Source organism: Xiphias gladius, chromosome 20, assembly GCF_016859285.1.
Source record: "Xiphias gladius isolate SHS-SW01 ecotype Sanya breed wild chromosome 20, ASM1685928v1, whole genome shotgun sequence".
NCBI classification, from domain to species: Eukaryota; Metazoa; Chordata; class Actinopteri; order Istiophoriformes; family Xiphiidae; genus Xiphias; species Xiphias gladius.
This window is the reverse complement of record NC_053419.1, coordinates 2027950-2045105: the sequence shown is the minus strand read 5'-3', so window position 1 is coordinate 2045105 and position 17156 is coordinate 2027950. Positions and strand designations below refer to the sequence as shown.

General features: G+C 39.8%; 1 protein-coding gene across 1 annotated transcript in view; it reads left to right on the top strand.

Moving 5' to 3' along the window:
* Positions 1–10383, top strand: part of nrg1 (neuregulin 1) — a 44484-nt gene extending 34101 nt beyond the window's left edge. Inside the window, exon 8 of the mRNA XM_040158010.1 lies at positions 9738–10383. Within this exon, the coding sequence (XP_040013944.1) occupies positions 9738–10383 (646 nt within the window). The remainder of the gene's footprint in view (positions 1–9737) is intronic.
* Positions 10384–17156: the final 6773 nt, after the last annotated feature.

Below are 17156 nucleotides of genomic sequence, written 5' to 3'. Positions count from 1 at the left end.
GGCTCAGAAGCAATTGGACAAACCAGAATAATTATACATATAAGGATTCTTTTTAATACTTGGAAAATACTTTACAGTCAATAACTACCTAAAGTCTGGAACCCATGGACATCACCATAACCTTGAGATGCTTTTCCAGGCTTTTAATGCAGCCGCCTTCAGTTTCTCTTTGTTCCTGGGTGTTTCTGCCCTCAGTTTTGTCTTCAGAAAGTGAAAAGAATGCTCAGTTGGTTGAGGTCAAGTGACTGACTCTGCCATGGGATAATATTCCATTTCTTTGCCTTGAGAAGCGCTTGGGTTGCTTTTGCAGTATGTTTTGAGTCATTATTCATCTGTACTGTGAAGCATCATCCTATCAGTTTTGTAGCATCTAACATCAGCAATGGCTAAGCTGTTACTTACAGTTTTCCGGTGATTTGCCAAACTCTTTGTAGATTTGTGTAGATTTGTGCCAGTTTCCAATGGTATTGGCAATGGTCGAAGCTTTGAGGCTTTCGGGTCAGCCCTAATATCCATACAGAGATAATGTCAGTGCAAATCTGTTGTGGCAGAAAGGATTTAGACAGACACTCATCAGCTTAAACATTAAACCAACATCCAACCAACAGCAGCACTTTAGAGGTGTGGTTCACCTGCAACTCACATTGTTCGCTGTTGTTGTTGTCATATTAGTGGAACTGAATGCACACAAAACGATGCCTTCCTTGTTTTAACCAAGCACAGTGGGGTGATTTTGACAACTGTTATTCCAGGAAACATCTGGATTTATAGCTGATAGGCTAATTAGTTATCAAAATGCCAGGCCACATGTTGGTTCTCTTCCTCTCTATAGTGTTGTGTCGTCTGCAAACTTGATTACGTAGTTTGTGCTGTATTTGACACCAGTTGCAGAGAGGGGTTTTAAGACCCAGTTGACCAAGTTTATGCAGGATGATTGCAGTGAAAGCTTAACTGAAGTCTATGGAGAATATCCAGACAGAACAGTTCCTATTTTTTAGATTTGCTAGACTCATGGGAAGTGCTGATGATATGGCATCATCAGCGGAGCTGTTTGGTTGATTTGAAAACTGGAGCAGGTCAAGTGTCACGGGGAGTCGGATGTTATGTGATCCTTGACCAATCTCTAAAACATTTCATCATGAGGGGAGATAGTGCTACAGGGCAGTATCCATCCTTGAGGCCTGACACTGTCAACTTCTTCAGCACTGGCATGATTGTGGTGGTTTTGAAACATGAGGGGACAATAGCCTGGCTCAGGTGTTAAAGATGTCTATGAGGATGTGTGTTGGTTGGTCCGCACATTCCCTGAGCACCTACCCTGGTATGTTGTTGAGACATGCAGCTTTCTGTGGGGTTGACTCTGTTTAGGTCTCTGTGGACATCAGCTGGGCCCAGACAGAATACCTGGTCATCTCAATGAGGGGTGGCCTTCCTTGTCAGCATGTCGTTCTTTTCCTCAAACTGCACAAGGTGGTCATTGGGTGCATTGAGGAAGTCAGTGTTGCCATTGCGAGGTGGTGGAGTGGTCACATAGTCTGTAATGGACTGGATTCCCTGCCACACGCGCCTGGAGTCTTTAGAGTCAAGGAGTTCTCTCTGGATTTTCTCTCTATGTGCATGCTTTGCTGTCCTCATGACCGTGTTCAAGTTGGCATTAGCATATGTATGGGCCATTTTGTCGCCAGACTTAAAGTCACCATTTCACATTTCAGAAGCGCATGTACCTCACTTGGTGACCCTGGCAGTGACAGTGACAGTGACAGTGACATCATCTATAAAGTTTTGTATCCAGTCACAGACTCAGCATACTCTCCCAGGCTGATATACACTGCATTCCAAAAGTATTCCCTTCAATTTTTTCACATTTTTTTATGTTTCAGCGTTATGCTAAAATTAAAATTTAAAAAAAAAATTTCACTCATCATTCTACATTCAATACCCCATAACGACGAAGAGAAAACAGAACTTTAGACATTTTATTAAAAAAGAAAAACTGAAATATCACATGGAAATAAGTGGTCAGACTCTTTGCTATGACACTTGAAATTTAGCTCAGGTGCTTCCCATTTCTCTTGATCATCTTTTAGATGTTTCTACACCTTGACTGAACATGATTTGGAAAAGCACTCACCTGTCTATATACTGTAAGGTCTCACAGCTGACAATGCATATCAGAGCAAAAACGAAGCCATGAGGTCGAAGGAAGTGCCTGCACAGCTCAGAGACAGGATTGTGTTGAGGTACAGATCTGGGGAAGGCTACAAAAAAAACATTCTGCTGCATTGAAGGTTCCCAAGAGCACAGTGGCCTCCATAATTCTTCAATGGAAGAAGGTTGGAAGAAGGTTGGAACAACCAGGGCTGTTCCTAGAGCTGGCCGCCCGGCCAAACTGAATAATCAGCGGAGAAGGGCCTTGGTAACAGAGGTGACCAGGAACCCAGTGGTCACTGTAGCTGCGGTCCGGAGATCTTGTGTGGAGATGGGAGAAACTTCCAGAAGGATAACCATCACTGCAGCACTCCACCAATCTGTGCTTTATGGCAGTGGCCAAGCAGGAGCCTCTCCAGTGTGAAAGTTTAAAAAAAAAGAACTTAAAGGACTCTCAGACTATGAAAAACAAGATTCTCTGGTCTGATGAAACCAAGATTGAACTTTTTTTGATCTCAATTCCAAAGTCATGTCTGGAGCATTAGAACTGGTCCTTCTGGAAGTTTCTCCAATCTCCAAACAGGGATTCCCAAACTATCATTGGCTCATGACGGGGAGCGTGCTTTGTTTAAAGGGGATGAAAGTCATGGATTTGATGGGCCATGATTGTCAGATGTCAACCTATAATATGTGATAATGTATTCTTTCTGGTTCCACCTCATATCAAAGTGCGCCACAGGAGCACATGGGAGATTTGGATACTATGTGCACAGGTGCGCCCTTAAGTGTAGTCATGTAGTAAGTCAGTAGATTTGACAATAGAAAGCCTAAAATGATTTAAAAAAAAAAAAGATCTAAATCCTGAAATTGCTGGGAAGTAAGAGTGTACTTATCGACAGTGACCAGTCCAGGCATTTTGATTACATATGGACTATAAATCCAGATGTTTGCTCTTGTATTGAAAGCTGTCAAAACCCCTCCAAAGTGCTCCACACAGTGTTGTGGGCGATTGATCCATACATAAATATTTACCTGCAAGAAATATCTACTCCTGCACTTGTTTGCTTCATGTGCAATCTGACAGGCAGGCAGATGTCAGTGGTATAGTAATAGGAATATGCTTATTTGGGGAGTGTCACCCAGCCACAGCAATGGCACTTCATTGCTTTCACCAGCAGGCGTATATGGTGAAGCAGGAACTGTGCTTTAACTACAGACATCACATGGAACCAGCCAGTCAGCCTCGGAGTGGGCAAACTGTGGAACTTAGTTCTGTCAAAGTTAAACTGCAAAGAGAAGTTTGCTGGAAAGAGACTGATCCTGGGTCTTTGCTGTGCCCCCTATGCACTAAGCCATCCTTAATTGTAGAATCTAAGGGGATTATTACTGCAATGAAGACAAGTGAAAAAAGAACGGGATCAAACATTTTTGTTATTGACCACTTTCTTACATTATGTCATCAGTTATGGCTCAGTCCTAAGTGGCTTATATATTATATTTATGTCATAAAGGTCTAGAGGCCTGTCTGCCACCTGTCCCCATGTAAACGACCCCCTCCCTGTCTCTGCAGCTGGAGTAATGACTGGAGCAACAGTGTTCTGTCTGACACTGAGTCTGTCTCGGTGATGTCATTGGTGGAGAAGAGCCAAAGTGCCACACAGGGCAGCCGGGGTCGTCTGAATGCTACTGGTGGCACCAGAGATTTAAGTGCTCGTTCAAAGATGTGCCGAGACACACTCAACTCCCACAGCGACTTGCCTTAAAGTACAAGGTAATTGATTGATTAATCTTAACTTTGCATCACAAACAAAGAACCAAAAGGGACATGAAACTGATAATTCCACAATAAAGACTTTCAGTAGACACACATCCAGCAGTTAGAATTAAAGTGGCCTAAGATACAAAACTTCTAAATCACCCAAAATAGCCTACCTAAAAAACAGTTTCATGTAAGCTAAATATTCAATAATTTATGGTGCCACATCTGGCTTACAATATTTTGTTCACCAGAATGCTACACTACTGGGGCCTAAACATTATGAGGACTGAACAAATACATAAATAATTAGATAGGGTAGATAAGGTTTTAATAAAACAATGTGTACAGAAAATTTAAATGAAATGAATACCCTTCAGAAGGTACATCTAGCAGAACCTGCTCTCCATAAATTCCCCTAAATTCAGACAAATCTCAGCTCCTTATAACTCAGTGTCTCAGTAGGTAATAGTTAATAACAGGATCCTATTAATCTGCCACAAATCCATAATAGCCACAGAAGGGTGGAATGTGACCAATGTGACCACCAACAATACTAACTTATATACTATCTATTTGCGCATATGGATTTCTTTCTTACCAGTACTTCATTTGTACAATAGATTGCAAATACAAAAATCCAGCCTATTGTTATCAGAGATCATGCCCGAGTATTACTTACATTAAGTAACAGATACCTCCATCTAGGGCTTTGAGTCAGGAGTGTCAGAGTTTCGACTTGGTACTTCTAATCGATGAAGCGACTCCAGGGGGCGTTTTTATACACACTCAAAATTATTACTGATGTCTTTTCTTCATTACACCTTATCTACAAAGAGGATAAATTTATCATTCACTCCCCTGCACATGTAGTGTCAGTTCAGCTCAGCCGCTCCAAACCATACCACTGTACATCTCTCTCTCATTTTGCCTAAAAATTCACCTTTTAATGTCTTTCTTCATCATCTGGAATGGGACGACATGATCAGCATCTTGGTCATAGTTCAGTCACGAAATCCTACCGCACTGCCAGGCTGCTGATAACTCAGTCAGCCAGACAACTGATGCATCGACTCAACGAGTTTAAAGGGAGCCCTACCTTCATCAACCAGTCAGTAGATGGAGCTTCAAAATATCGCTGCTTGAACATTCTAAGTACATTCATCAAGCGAGAGTGGGCATCCTTTATGGAAGTAAATAATTCCCCAGGAACCTCAACTGCAGTGCTCTTGGAGACATAGAGAGCAGTTATCAGAGGTAAAATAATCTTACGCTCAAGAAAATAAAGAATAATGAAGTAGAAAACCATTTACAGCAAACAATCAACCATCTAGAAAATGCTCATGCCACCAATCCCACACAGGAAATAGAAACTTTTTAAAAATACAGGATGCAACTCTCTGAAATCATAAATGAATAACCTCAAACATCAGATTAAATTTAAATAAATTAACGAAAGAACATTTTCTAGTTAACAAGCTAAAGCAGAACAAAGAGAAAACAAGAATAACTGCCATTAAGGACTCTGCAAGTAACACTTTCTACAACCCTAAAGACACATGATTTCCCCCCCTAAACACAGAAAAATGGGATGGAGCAGATCTAAATTATCTAAATTATGTTGGAGAAGTAAAAAACAGAGAAGGAAACTTTTCATTCTACAGAAAAGCAAGAAACAAGGAGGTGTAGATGCAATAGAGTTCTGCATCTATTCAGCAGCAACTCAAATCCAGTATATTATCAAATGGAAAATTACAACCCCCCCAGACAATACATGTATCAAACAGTCACTCTGCTTTAAATTGCCAACAATTGTGGCAACTCTGGCAGCTTCGTGGATAGTTTATAAAAACATCAACACTACTCCTTCAAAATAAGTAAGAAACCAATACATGTTCCTAACTTGAGACAAAAAGGCATCACCCACTTGAAATAAATCTTTTGCAAGAGTGCCTTTAACAGTTTAAGAAATACTTAACATCCCAGCTTCTACGAAAATCCTTTGAAGATTTCTCATATTTTCATCAACATTGATTCAACAGTCTCTCTCACAGTACTAAAGGTGGAGAGAGACTTCATGACCTGATGCTGACATCAAGACCGAGGTGTATGTAGATATTTTTAACATGTCCAAAAAAACGAAATTCATCTAGTATACGATCACCATATTCTTGACATCATACATGACCACCTCTGTGCCTTTTGGGTTTTCTACAGTTGTGATATTGCACGCATTATGTGCAGATGTGTGTGGAAACTGTACTTGCGCATTAGAAAATTACTTCAACAGTCTTTTCTTGCTAAGCATTTAAAGGTAGTAGTATCAAGTAAACAAATTATACTGTGATTTATCTCAAATCGGTTTACACGCGGTAACATCTGTGACGATCAGGAGTTATTATTAGTATTTTTAATATCTTCATATTAGTCACATGTATTTCTTTTCTGCACATTTGATATGTTTACTGTCAGTTCAAAGGAATAATCCTAATACTTGTTCAGCCAGGAAGGAGTGCAGAAAGGTGAAGCTGTTTAGGTAGAGTGCAGCAAGATGTAGGAGAAAGACAGGAAAGTTCCTGAATTTAAGAGAGATTTGCTACTACTACTGTCTTGAAAACGTATGTTTTAGTCTGGTCCATTTTTTGCTGTTGGTGTAGTAAGCAGCTAAATCGCACTATGAGATGGGTTTTGTTGGGGGGTTGGATTGGTTCTTCAGCTCTGCTTGCCTATCTTTAGAACTCACCACACGCCAATGCTTTGATGCAACTATAATTTTGCCCCGGAATTAGAATCTGAGGAAATCTGAGGAAAGAATGCTCCACGAAAAACAACAACATATAGCAGATATGCACATATAGCTGAAATACAGCATTTTACAACATTTTATTAAAGTTAAGGCAACAGTATTCCATGTTTAGATCAGTGCTTTGGAGGCATACATACAGTACATCTGTCATAAAAACCTGTCAGCATGCTGGAAAACTTCAGGAAGAGAGAGAGACTTTATCGAGCTATTACCACCTTTAATCCCAAATATTACAATGAAAAGTAAAAAGCTCAAAACTGGACACAATGACAAATTCAGGCCTGTTTCTATTTTCATGACCAATTCGTCACTGCATGGAAAGGTCACTATGGCAGGATGTTTCCTGCCCCCACTTTATTCAGAAATCTTGTTTTTGTGGCCAATTTAAAGGTGAAACCTTTAGGAAAGCAGCTCATGAACCATGATATATAACAAACTGCCTGCACTTGTCCTAATCAATCCTGTTACACACATTATTGACCGGACGTAAAAGAGAACTGTACTGAGCAGGACAAAGCTACACACACATTTTAAGTGACTGCTGACAGGACATTAGATTTTGTGTATTTCTTGTGTCATTTATGGCAGCATTAGAAATTCTTATGGTTATATATCAGTTTTTTTGAGACCCTCCAAAACTTGAAATGTTGCTGCTTCTGTGGGGGGGCTAAGCCCCTTGGCTCTCTCATACTTCACACGTTCAGATCACTGGTGGATCACGTGGTACGTTATTAAAATTATCATTTTAACATTCCAAACTGTAAATAGTTTCAGGCAGCATGTTTCATTTAAATCACACATTAGTAGAGAAAATAGGCAACGTGTGATGCTGAACTTGAATTATAGGCTATCACAGGCCAATGTAATATATGACATATTACATTCTAATGTAGTCCTGCTTTCTGTTAAGATGCAAAATTAAGGTTGAACTCTTGTATGTGAGTGAAAACTGATGCACTCGTTGGGGAGTTAACGTTTAACCATTAATAACTATCTATAAAGACCCTCGTCTATTCTGTTTCTCAAAATTGACACACCTTTATATGGCACGCACAAAATCAATCCTGTCAATTACGATTTTTTTTTTTACATTAAACCTCACAGGGGAAAGCTGAAATAATATATAAATCCAAGATTTAAAAGCAAAATTGAAATAAAAATGTAAATAAATAAAAGAGGCCCAGGCTGCTCTCATCTGGTACTCTAATGGACGTCAGCCCTGTTAAACCTCTGTTCTGTTCCTCCTGTCTCCTGCCCTCTCTGTGGTCACCTACACTGTGTTCATCTATTTTGGGATATAGTTTATCTTATTTACATATGTTTTCTGTCTGGTCATGGGAATGAGTTAGCAGGTGACCAGCAGAGTTCTGGAATTACTGGAGTTTACTTTGGATAATGTACCTGTAGGTGCACTTCAGAGGGTGCAGTACCACTGATACTGAGGATTTAAGGTGGTAACAGCATTGGTAGATGCTGGCACACCTTGGCTGCTGCTCCATCTGAGTATTAGTATTTTATTTCCCCTGTGCTTATTGTTCGAAACTTGTCCAGTAAGCTTGTCTCTGTTGCCAAATCTGAACACACATTTTCTCAGTTCTTGTAGTAATGTCTGGTGAAGACAACTGGCACTGAATGTTACCTGGTTGAAGTTTTTAGGGTCATCATCCTGCTCCTGAGTAAGGACATCAAAATAGAGAGCCTGATCCATATTTTTAGAATCTCCAGAGACTTTCTTGAGTGCACCATCTTTAGCCCACTCTTATGTGTCTCCAGTTTGACCTATATTGAAATTTTCTGATAGGACTCACAGGGGTCCACTGCCATGTTTTTAAGGAGGGAAGAAAAGTAACCCTCCTACCAATCCCCACACTATTTCCACCATACCAAGTGCCCAAACCAGGTTCAAAATGTGAGCACCACACTTGATTCGGGGACTTTGCAGGGAGGAGGACAGACAAATTTTTATAATGGCTTTGCATATTGGAGGTGCTATCTGTGGAACTGCCAGTGCATTTGCTGATGTCAAGCATCATGTTTTCCAGTAATTCGCTAAGTACCTGGACGGAGTATTGTCCAGTGGATGCCTCAAAATTTACCACAGCCACAAGCCTCTCATGAATGGTGTTTGTACCTGACTATGCGAGAACACAGAACTTCTGTTGTAATGTCATGTGTGGAATCAATCATGGCTGAAAACATACGAGCTAGCTGGTTTTCAGTTGCTACAGTGGTCTGCATAATGTTCTGGATGGTGGCAAAATTGTTAAAAGACTGTAACTAATGCGAGTTTGCTTTTCTGTATACAGACACTGACATGCTCTTTGAGACCCAGGTCATACTTTCCCAAGAGAATGACTATCTCTGAGAAGCTGTCCTGGTCCATGTCGTTGCCATCTAATGCATGAGCAGTCTCAGCCTTTATGCATGTTGCTGTTCTCATGCTCTTTCACTCTCTGGTGACAATGCTTCCGGTCCACCATTCCAGTGGTGAAAGGGATCTTTCCTAGTCTTTGCAGATGGCATACAAATGAGCAGAAAAAAAGCATGGCTGTCTTTGCAGCATGACACCAGCATCGTCCTGGTCACATCTTCATGAAAATTTCTGTCTCTCAAAATACTCAAAAACTGGTGTGGTATTCCACTTTCTCTGCGTCAAACTATGTATGTACACTGCAGCTGCACTGTCATACACCTGGATGTGTAATTAGTATTTGTATTGGGCGAGGCAGCCCCTGACCTTCAAAAGGATAAACAGGTAGGGGAATGGGTGGATGACTTATTGTCCAAAACCCTGTAATGATACTACTTTTTACATTTTTGTTGTGTAATATTACAGGCAATTTAACTCTTTATATATTTGAACCTGTAGTTTGTTGTGTATTTCACTCAGTATATTTTCAATAACTCGGACAATTATCTGTACTCTTTTGCCTCAGATGTGGTACATAAACATTGCGCATGGACATCTTTCAAGCTTTCAAGCAAAAGTGTAAAAAGTGTTGCTGCTGTGATTGTGTTTCCGTGTAGGTTTGTATCTGCAATGACAACCCCGACTCAGCTGTCTCCGGTGTCCCGGGCCTCTCCTGCAACTCCAGGGTCTACTCCATCAGAGATGTCAGCCCCCCTGTCCAGCCTGGCCATCTCTGTCCCCTCAGTGGCTCTAAGCCCCTCTGGTGAGGAGGAGCGCCCTCTGCTGTTGTCAAACACATGTCAGCCACACAAGTCCTCGAGCCGAGATGAACAGAAGAGGACCTCTGCCCACTACAACCATGGTCATTTGGCACATAGCTTACCACCTAGCCCACTGTTTACTATGGAGAATGTTAACTACCAAGTCATAGGTGACCATGATACCACAGCTGACAGCCAGAGGTTCTCAGAATCCCTTGAGATAATTCTAACAAACAACAACATCAGTGGAAGGAAAACCAAGAGTGCAGGAGTCGCCAATGGTCATGTGCTGCATAATCTGGAGTCCAGTGTTGAGAGCATGCTAGTAAGTGAACCAGAGGAGCCTCGGGGGGAACACACACCCTTCCTTTCCATAGATAACGCTACAGCCCTGTTGCTCAAGGCTATGGACAGCAGCAGGACTAACCCAGCATCATCAAATGATGACATGCAAGTCAAGTCATCCTGTTTCACCACAAAACAAGATCCAGTTGCTGTTTAAAGTAAAAAGAAATTGCTGAGAATCCTTTATGTTGAGGAAAAGAAGAAAGAATCAATATTAAACCTTTATTTTCTATAAATTATTTGCTGTGTAAAGACTTTGAAAGATAAATGAAAAATGAAACTTTTATTTTAGTGATGTAGTGAATAAAGAGTTTTATATTAAAAAAAAAAATGTACAAATGTGTTCATGTCTTGTAGGTAAAGTGCCATACACTAGTATGCAGCAGTGGTTCACAGTATATTTCAGTGCAGAAAAATATCAATGGTGCCTTTCTGCTTGGTATGCTTAAGGGACTGCAACATTGCATACTGGGCCATATATTCACCATCTTAATCTTCCAGTTAACAATCAAAGAATAACTTGCTGGCTGCCTTTAACGTCCTGCAATTGGAAGTGCCCACTGACACGACCATTTGGAATTAAATCTTGTGTGTTCAAGGTGCATGCTACGTCCTTAAATGCTGTGATGGAATGATGAGCAGTTTATGTGGTTTCCTCTCTAGCCAGTCAATTATATGATGACCTGTGTACTGATTATGGAATGTCTCACTGAGACTTTTTTCAGAAACACAATACTGAACTTCTACGTCTGGACTGATGTTTATGAATAAATAATGAATCCACTCATTACCTGCATTTGATGAGATGTGGAGAAGATGTTAGAGAAGATAATGTTTTTATTCATCACTGGACTACTACACTATATATGACCACTTAGTCTGGTATCCTGCTGGTCAAGGAATATAACAACTGTTCGGAAAAGCTGTGGTCAGTGAAGTCTGGCTCTTTAGTGTTACTAATGTGCTTAACATAACCCCACAGATTTTTTTTAAATCGGATTCCATATTGGGATTTGATCTGCATTTTCAAGTTTTCAGTTTCAATGTTAAAGGGGTACTGCACTGGTGTATGGGTCAATGCTGCCTCCTACATTTCTGATAATGCTTGAAAGTATCTTTTTGAAAGTGAAGTTTCATTTCTCTTTATGCTGGCAGATATCCATCATCACTGAGTGCAAACTGCCTCAGTTAAGGTGGCGCCACCAAAGACAAAACTGCTGGTAAGAAGATATGCAATTATGTACTTCTTCAGCAGAACCCTCCCATTACTTGTTCTCTCCATCACCAGTGTATAACTGATTGCATCTTTAAATTCAAGAATATCTACAAAATGTGTACTGAATGAAAGACTGAATATATGGTTCATTTTGTCCTGTGTAAAGACATCCATATGTTCCCGAGTAATGCATTTTGGGGATTAACGAAATTGCTAAGTATATACATGATAGTAAACTGCTTTAATTTGTTCAGTCATATATCTGAGGTATGATAGACATTTATTTTTTTCCAAATTTGACTTGTTACAATTTCCAAAGACTGCTTGTATGCACTTATTTTTTCAACTACCACTGCTTGTGTTCACATGTCCAGTCTCATTGTGTGATATATAAAAAAAGTTTTGACAATGTCTTCTAACATGAACATAGTTTATGAAAATCTGCCAAAGACTGTCACCACTTCTAGACTCTAGAATAAACAGATTTATGAAAAAGTTAATCAAAATAACCATTATTGGGCTCTGTAATCAACCATAGTTTCTTAAAACGTATGTATGTAGACTCCGCACTCAGCCTAGCCTGTGAGTAAGTATGATGACATAGATGTGCTGCCCAATAACTAGCGTTTTAATGGTGGCTATACTTCTGTATTTTATATTTACACTAAGATTATTTCTTATTTATTTGGTCATTCTTGCTCATTACAAGCATTAATTACTACTACAGTATATGGTATATCCATTTATATTTTAACAAATATGATTTCAAAATGTAAAATATATATACCCCTCTGTTCCACATGTTTATTAGTGAATAGAATGTGTGAATAGAAAGTGAATAGAAAATAACTACTTTTAAGTGTCATATTTTGTCACTTGTATGCGTAACATAACTCACAATGCATTGCTTTTAGGGCTAGGAGTGTCTTTAAATGATGTAAATACACCATGAAATCCTTCAGTGCTGTTGTTTCTTATTAAATATTAAATCAGTTCTGTGTTTTGTGCCTCACAGTGTCAAAATGTTTCTGGTTAAAAACATTCTTTCAGCTCTTCTGCCTTATCACTGAAGAATACAATAAAAATTAATCTTGTGCAGCTGTAATGATGAAGACAGTTTATTAAGTTTCACATTTGATCATATATGTGATTATCTGTAAAACAGAATTATGTGAAAAAATAATTAGAGTTTTCACCTATTATTATTGTAATAATATCAGAAACTATAATAATATATGTGTACTTAACATATTTTGAAAGAAAGCCACACTATTTTACAGTTAAAAGATCTATTGATACTAATACAAATTTGTACTCTCAAATTACAGTAATGTGCAATGTAATCTGAATGAGCTGCTGGATATGATGATGTGTGTTTTTATTCTGGATGGAAATGCGCAAATATACTTTACAAATGTTGCCTGTTAGACAATTTTGTGTTATGTTTGACAACCGTTAAACATTTGTTAAATATTGTTTCATTTTGTTTGGCGTTTATGTTCTGTCCATTTGTGTGCATAAATAAAGTAATTTGTGGGAACAAATTACTTTTTTCTCCATTACACCTGCCAGACTCATGTAAATATCAGCAGGCACATACAGGGAGACAAGACAACTTTAGTCCTGTCATTATCATTTTTGTTTTAGTAATAGACTATATGCTATTGTTGGCTCAGTTTTCTTTACTGATGTGTAGTTGGTTGCTGCTACATGTCGCTTCTTGACGGAACAATACCTTATGAAAAACGGATTTTAGGTTGTGATTGAATGTGGACCGTCTGTAATGCAGACAATGTGTACACATCCATTAATGGGTGACGGGGCACTGCACTCTGATTGGGCTGATGAGGGTTTATGATATTATTCAATTCAGTTCAATTTAATTCAATTCAATTCAATTCAATTCAATTCAATTCAATTCAATTCAATTCAATTCAATTCAGTTTTATTTTTATAGCGTAAATATTAATACACAATTATAATTATAATAAGGCACTTTACCGCGTAAGGTATTAGAGAGAAACCCAACCGTTTGAGCAAGTTTTTAGGGAAGCAGTTTTGAACAAGCACAGTTTGAGCAAGCACTAGGGGACAGTGGAGGGGAAAGATTCCCTCTTAACCGGAAGAAACATCCGACAGAACCGTACTCTGGGTGGGCGGGCGTCTGCTTCGACCAGTTGGGTTGAGAGGAGAGAAATAGGGCTGAGAGGAGAAAGAGCGAGGACAGGTCAAAGTGGTAAGCAAACCAGTAAGAGGATGAGGCGGGGCTCACAAGCGCTGCTTGCGCTGCCCCTCGTCAGGCTTCCAGACGTTCGGCCAATCAGAAGAAAGTGGGCTTTTAAGTAGGCCTCTTAAGGAGGCCTGAACTAATATTGCCTACATCATTAAGAGGCTCAAGTGAGGGGCTGCAAAGCAGGCAGTCTGAGATAAATAAGGCCTTTTTCGAACTGTGAACCAAGCAAAGCTACTCTAATGGTGTCCCCGAATCAAAATAGAGCTGGAAATGAGCATAATAGGTCCCCTTTAAAGGAATCACTGGAGCTAGTTAGCATCTCTGCTCATGATTCTGCCATATGAAAATTATGGTGCATGGTTGCATAGATTATGTCCATGGCCGGACATGACGAAGGACACAGCTGCTTTCCCAAAAAAAAAAGCATCAATGCCGCCCGATGGTTGCCAAAGAACAGCTTCACACTCCACAGCGCTAATGGGAAAATATATTATGGACTGATAAAACTAAGGTTGAATCATTCGGGAAGAATTCACAGTGCTATGGTGTAAAAAAGGGCACTGCAAACCACCATGAAAACATCATCCAACAGTGAAGTACAGCGGAGCGAGCATCATGGTTTGGGGCTGCTTTGCTTCTTCTGGGCCTGGACAACTCACACTCATCGAGGGAGAAAATTATTTCCCAGGTTTATCCAGGTAACTCACAGGATAATGTCAGGGTGGCTGTCCACTAGCTGAAGCTCAGTAGTCAGATGATGCAGCAGGACCCCAAACATTGAAGTAAATCTACTACAGAATGACTTAAAACAAAGAAAATTCACCTTTTGCCGTGGGCCAGTCAGAGCCTCTACGATTTGGCGCTATATAAATAAAATGTACTTGACTTGACATCCTAAAAGATATGGCTGAGCTGATGCAGTTCTGTAAGGAAGAATGGTCCAGGTTTCCTCCAGAACATTTTGCAGGTCAGATCCAAAGCTACCACGACCACTTGTTTGAGGTTATTGCTGCTAAAGGAGGTTCAACCAGTTATTAAATCCAAGGGTTTCACTTACTTTTCCCATCAGCACTGGGAATGTTCAATGAGTGTGTCCAGTAAAGATACGAAGGATTATAATTGTTTGTGTGTCATTAGGTTAAGCACATTGTGTTTGTCTATACTTGTGACTTAGATGATGAGATCACATTTTATGAACAATTAATGCAGAAAACCAGTTAACTCCAAAGGGCTCACTTCTTTTTTCCCACTGTTAACATGATTTGTTTTTTAAGTGAATTAACATTTACAGATGATTTACAGTTATGACACTCAGACCCTGCTTTGGGAAACTGGCATTGCTACCAGGAATGGAAATAAATCAATTAATACCAACATTTAAACTTCATTGAACTGACTCACAGAAAAAGAGAGAGACAGAGAGCGAGAGTGAGAAAGAGAGAGAGAGAGAAGAAGAGGAATTTGAGATTGTCTTTGGAGGAATAACCTCAGGTACCTTTTCATGACTTGCTGTGGATTTGCTGCTAGAATGAAAACAATGCAACAAACAACAAAGTGCCTAAAACCTTTGCACAATACTGTATAGTTAGCTCCATAAGTATTTGGACAGACACAGTTTTCATAATTTTGCCTCTATACACCACCACAATGGATTTGAAACAAAGTCATCAAGATGTGATTGAAGTGCAGACTTTAAGCTTTAATTCAAGGGGTTTAACAAAAATATCACATTAAACCTTTAGGAATGCTCACACCATAATGGTGTTTATATGTATTTGGAGACAGTGGAATAAGTCCAATCCGGGCATGATGGGCATGATGTAACACTGTCGGGTTGCAGCTGAAAAATTTGGGCCAAATTTTGACCCAAAATGGTTATAAGGTGTGGACAACAATTTAAAAAAAAAAAACAGTTAAAAAAGTTGTGTTTGATTTAATGAGAATAAACAAGCACACTGTCTGGTTGTGTGGGTTAAGCTTGTATCTTGGACACACTCACCCGCCTGCCACTCAGTATCCTGAAGTGGGCTTTATGGAATACATGTGAAAATGTACTTAATACAATTTTACAAAGCTTTCTTTAAATACTTTTGAAAGACAATACCAGTGTGTTATAAAAAATATATATATAGACCTCAGAGAGTCAAAAGGGCACCTGAAAGACTTCTGGATTTTGTTTTGAAGTGAATTGTATACATTGTGTGGATGTATTGTGAAATAGTAGTCTATGGTTGAGAAAGACACAAATTGTAAGGTGGTTGTTAAGCTAAGGGAAACAGCTGTTACAGGAAGAAAAACAATAAGATAATAGCCACTTAGATACAGTACAGTACAGAGTTTGTTTCAGTGGATAGATATTTCCAAGAAAAGGAGGGATGCCATGTTTTGGGTTAGATAGGTCACATGTCTAGTAAAAAGGAAGTGGCGGAGTGGAACAGAGGGAGATAGCCAGGAGACATGTTGTTGTGTTACCCGCTGTTGGGACAATAAGGCAAGTAAAAGTCGAAGCTCCATGTCATGATTCAATTCAGGATGCACTATCTAATTAAGTACTAGGATAGGCACACAACAGTTCCCAAAGTGGGTTGCAACAGCATAGATCTGTATCAGCACCTGACCACTAATTGACACCTGTGTGTGTGGTAAAGGGACTTCACATTTGCTGAGTCAGTGGCTATTGTAGTGGGTTGATTAAGGACAGGTGTATGTGGGTGTAGCCTCCACTCTGTGGTCTACTTACCAGGCACATGCAGCAAACCCTGATGACATTCATTCTCCTGTGTGCTCTCTGTGTGCAGGCCACGGTCATCCCCTCAGGCACCGTTGCCCAAAAGCTAAGTTGGCTTCTTGAAGGCTAAAGTGAGTAGCCAGCCTGTCAATATTGGTCGCTCAAAGAGGACTGCCACCTGATGACCTCAAAAGTTGTGGTCCGATTCAAGAAGTAAGAAGTGAGCAACCCGCAGCACTGTGGACCTCTGGACTCATCCATTTACACCCTTAGTGAGCCCTTGGAAATTTCCCCTCTCTTGCCTGATCAAAGACACTTGCTTTTAACTAGTAGAAATATTACATGCTCGCCCCCAATTCCCATTATTACCCTTATGTTTTAGACTATTTTATAATATTTTTAACCTTATTTCTGTGCTGTGGTCTTTTGCCCATTGCTGATCTTTTTTGTCAATCAGGAGTCAGCAAAGCTGGAATATACCATCACCCAACTTTGAGCATGTCCCAATTTACAACAGTGGCAGTGAAGCTCTGCCATTTTGGTAGCAGAACTCCAATGGTCCTCATGGGGCCTTCCCCTCCAAACCCTTTGTCATTTGACCTCTTTACCAACCACCTCACTAGTCCTACCAATGTGTGCCACCTCATAACCATCAGCTAATTTTGGGTTACTTCCTGAGCAGTCTAATACATTTCGAGTTTACATGGCAGAGTCACTCTAAACTGCTCCAAAAAAAAAAGATCTTAATATTTT